General features: G+C 53.5%; 1 protein-coding gene across 1 annotated transcript, besides 4 other annotated features; it reads left to right on the forward strand.

Annotated features, from left to right (window-relative positions):
• Nucleotides 1-2,407: a mobile genetic element.
• Nucleotides 1-3,139: a sequence feature (areas not merged during assembly with more than two copies in the genome that could not be assigned to a particular haplotype).
• Nucleotides 2,350-2,412: a mobile genetic element.
• Nucleotides 2,918-2,969: a sequence feature (G-rich).
• On the forward strand, nucleotides 3,011-3,139 carry Tc00.1047053509851.10 (mannosyl-oligosaccharide 1,2-alpha-mannosidase IB, putative; the record flags this gene model as incomplete). Its single annotated transcript, XM_797808.1, has 1 exon — nucleotides 3,011-3,139. A coding segment is annotated over one exon (129 nt), but the record flags the coding sequence as incomplete, so codon positions are not given.

The following is a 3,139-nucleotide window of genomic DNA, read 5'->3' on the forward strand; positions in this document are numbered from 1 at the left end:
CACGATGAACGAGGAGAGCTGCGCGGCCTTTTTGATGGCAATCGATGTAGCGCCATTGACCCGACTGCAGTACGCCAGGATGCTGCGGTCCATGTTGGAAATGAATCGAACCCCGCTGGACATGGTGATTCTGGGGTTACAAAAAATTGCGGCGTGATAAGAGGCGAAGCAGGCGCGCCCCTTGACAAAGGAAGGGATGGATCAATATATCCGCAGCCGGACCGATTGGAAGCAACGTGCTGTCGTACGACTTGCGTGGATAACGGCGAGCTGTTGGTCCGAGATTGCGGCCTTAACTCCCAAAAATTTCACGCTGGAGCCGGACGGGACCTTCATTTTGGATTGGCCCGTGGCGCCGAGGACGGCGAGGGCGGATCCCCACCGCGCCTTTCGGTTCGTCAGGATACGAGGGCAGGACGTGTTCGACATTATAAAGTTATGCAGGACACTTCAAGAAAACGAAAAGCTCACGAATATTACGACTGCCAAAGTCGAATGAGCTCTGGCTCCTTGGAATGCCACGGCGCATTCCATAGAACGCGGTGCGTTGAGGCACGCTGCTCCAATCGTGGAGACACACGATTTTGACCCACACGTGATCTCGCCGTTGGCGGTGCACGTCGACCCGTTCGACCTTCCCCAGAGCACAGTTCGATATTTGGGGAGGTACACCACAATGCTGACCCAGGTGTCGGCGCTGATCGCATTGATGTGGAGGGAGAAACTGCGGAAGGGTAGGAGCCCTGGCTGAGAGCAGAGGAGCGTTTTTCCATGATTTTTAGTATTGTGCCGCTGCCATTACGAGACGCGCGACAAGGAAGCGTCTGGCCATTCCACAAGAGGAACGAGTCATCCCGCTACAGCAACCAGTTAATGTGCCCGTATTGAATCTGGAGTGGATCCAAAGCGGGTTCAACCGGCTACCTTGGAGAGACTCATGCAAGTATGTGGGCGCGTCGGGCGGTCCCCTTTACCTTTATCCTCCTCCGGTAGCGCGCGAAGGCTCACGGAGGGTTCCAGTCGCTGACGCGCGATTAATGAAGGAAGCGGGAATAATAGTGGACGCATCGTTCACAATAACAAGCGGCGGATGGATAATGCCTTTCTCGGTTGTGGAGGAGAAATCACCGGTTTGCGACGACGATGGATCGCGTGGCCACGCGACGAGAAGAGAGACGACCCTTACGAGGCGAATGTTCCTCTTTTACACATTTCCCATTAATTGTCACCTGTGATGGCTGAGGCCGCTTTCTGCGTGGAATTAAAGGCATCCTTTTTTCAATTCTTTGTTGCTGCGGGGGCTCGGCATCTCTTTCGATGCCGCGTGAAGGACGGCACGCTGGTGGAGCCCACACGGCTCCCAATGGGACACAAGGCCGGCCCAGAAATTCTCCAGGTTATTATTACTTCGGCAATTGCGGGGTGACGACGGTGGTTCACTCTCTCTGGGCTGCACCTCCATTGGTTCGTATCGACGTATGGATTGATGATATACGCATTGCAGGGGTCGATAAGCGATGTGACATTGTGGGAAGCCCAGGTGCTTTGTAATGCGGATGGCCGTCACGCTACGATGGAGGAACGCGAATCGGGCGCCACGCAGTACATCTTTCTGTGGGTGCGGTTTAATCATACTCACGCCGGGCGGTGTCCCTGAGTGACAAGTTTGTCCGGTGTTTATGCGCCATGCCGTCGCTGAAGTATTTAACCATCGCGGAAATGGAGGTTGTGGCGTCACGCTTTTTGTACGCGTCTGCCATTTTTGTTTAGGCGTTTATTTGACTGCTACTTTTTCATCAAGGCAGTGCGACGACGGTTATCGGCACTTAACCGGGGGATTGTGCTGGAGACATCCCCGGCGAACTTTCAGCTGTCAGCGGTTGGTTTGGGCGAGAGATTACGACACAGCATCGAGAATATAATCGTAAGCGAATCATCGAGCCCACGGAAAAGGCAGTGGGCTGCCATCATCACAAATGCATTGTTTTGTGGATGGGGAGCCGTTATTATTCCAGACTCCGGCGACGTTATAATTGCCGGAGGGAAATGGGGGAAGCCTTTTCTTATCATGCAGGCGGAGGCATGCGCGGTACGCTTGGCCTTATCGGCCTTTTTCCGCCATCTTGCCATCCACCATGGACGTTTGGGTGGACAACACTTCGCTGCAAGCAGCGGCGAATAAAGGCAGCTCAAAATCACACGCCATGACGTGGGAGCTGCAACGGATATATGAGTTTGTTGGCTCTCGCGGAATACACGCATCCTTTGCCTACGTGCGGTCTGCGGAAAACCCCGCAGACGGCATATCACGCGGTCGTGTTTTTACACTTCAGGACTTGGCGAAGGGGAGCGGCGGGGTCTTGTGTCTGGAGGATCCCAAAGTCTGCCACTTCGTAAGTAATAAATAAGTAATAAATATATATGTATCGCATCCGAATAGGGTGAGCGGGCCACAACTGTGGCTAATGGACGATGCATACACATATATACACTTACTTGTTGTTAAACTTTGAGGATATGATGGATCCATTCTTATTCCGTTGATCCCTTTCTCATTCTTATCTGTTTTTTTTCTATGATTGAGAAACTCAGGATTCGGCCAGCCGCCCGGAAATTTTTTCTGCTTTCTTTCTTTTGTGGTGTGTGTTTGTGTTGGTGTGGTGTTGCGAATAAGTAGTGTGACTGGTTGCGCGTGTCGGGGCATGGTGTTTTTTTTTCCGGAAACGACGCACTGCCTCGTCAAAATGTGTGTGCTACTGCTCCTTCTTTTCTGGCTTTCTTTTTTGTGAGGGTGCGTAGATAGTGTGCAAAGTGCGTATTTATGTGTTCTGGGGGAGGCGGTAAAAAGGGCCCTGGGCCCGCGGCATGCATTTGTTTGTTGGTAGCATTGCTGCTGGTGACGGCCGTGTGCGTGCGTGGTGGGGGGCCCGGTGGAGGTGTGGGCGAGGATGAGGGAGAGGGTGGCGGTGCGTGGCGCAGCACCGATGCCTTGCACCCCATTGAGGCCGAAATGCGGCCCTACGTGCGCGAGATGATAGGGCACGCCTTTAACTCCTACATTAAGTATGCCTTCCCGAAGGACGAGTTACGCCCGGTGAACGGGGCAGGGAAGAACACCATGGGCGGCTACGGGTGGACG

This window comes from Trypanosoma cruzi, genomic scaffold (assembly GCF_000209065.1).
Source record: "Trypanosoma cruzi strain CL Brener 1047053516485 genomic scaffold, whole genome shotgun sequence".
In the NCBI taxonomy this organism is placed as follows: Eukaryota; Euglenozoa; class Kinetoplastea; order Trypanosomatida; family Trypanosomatidae; genus Trypanosoma; species Trypanosoma cruzi.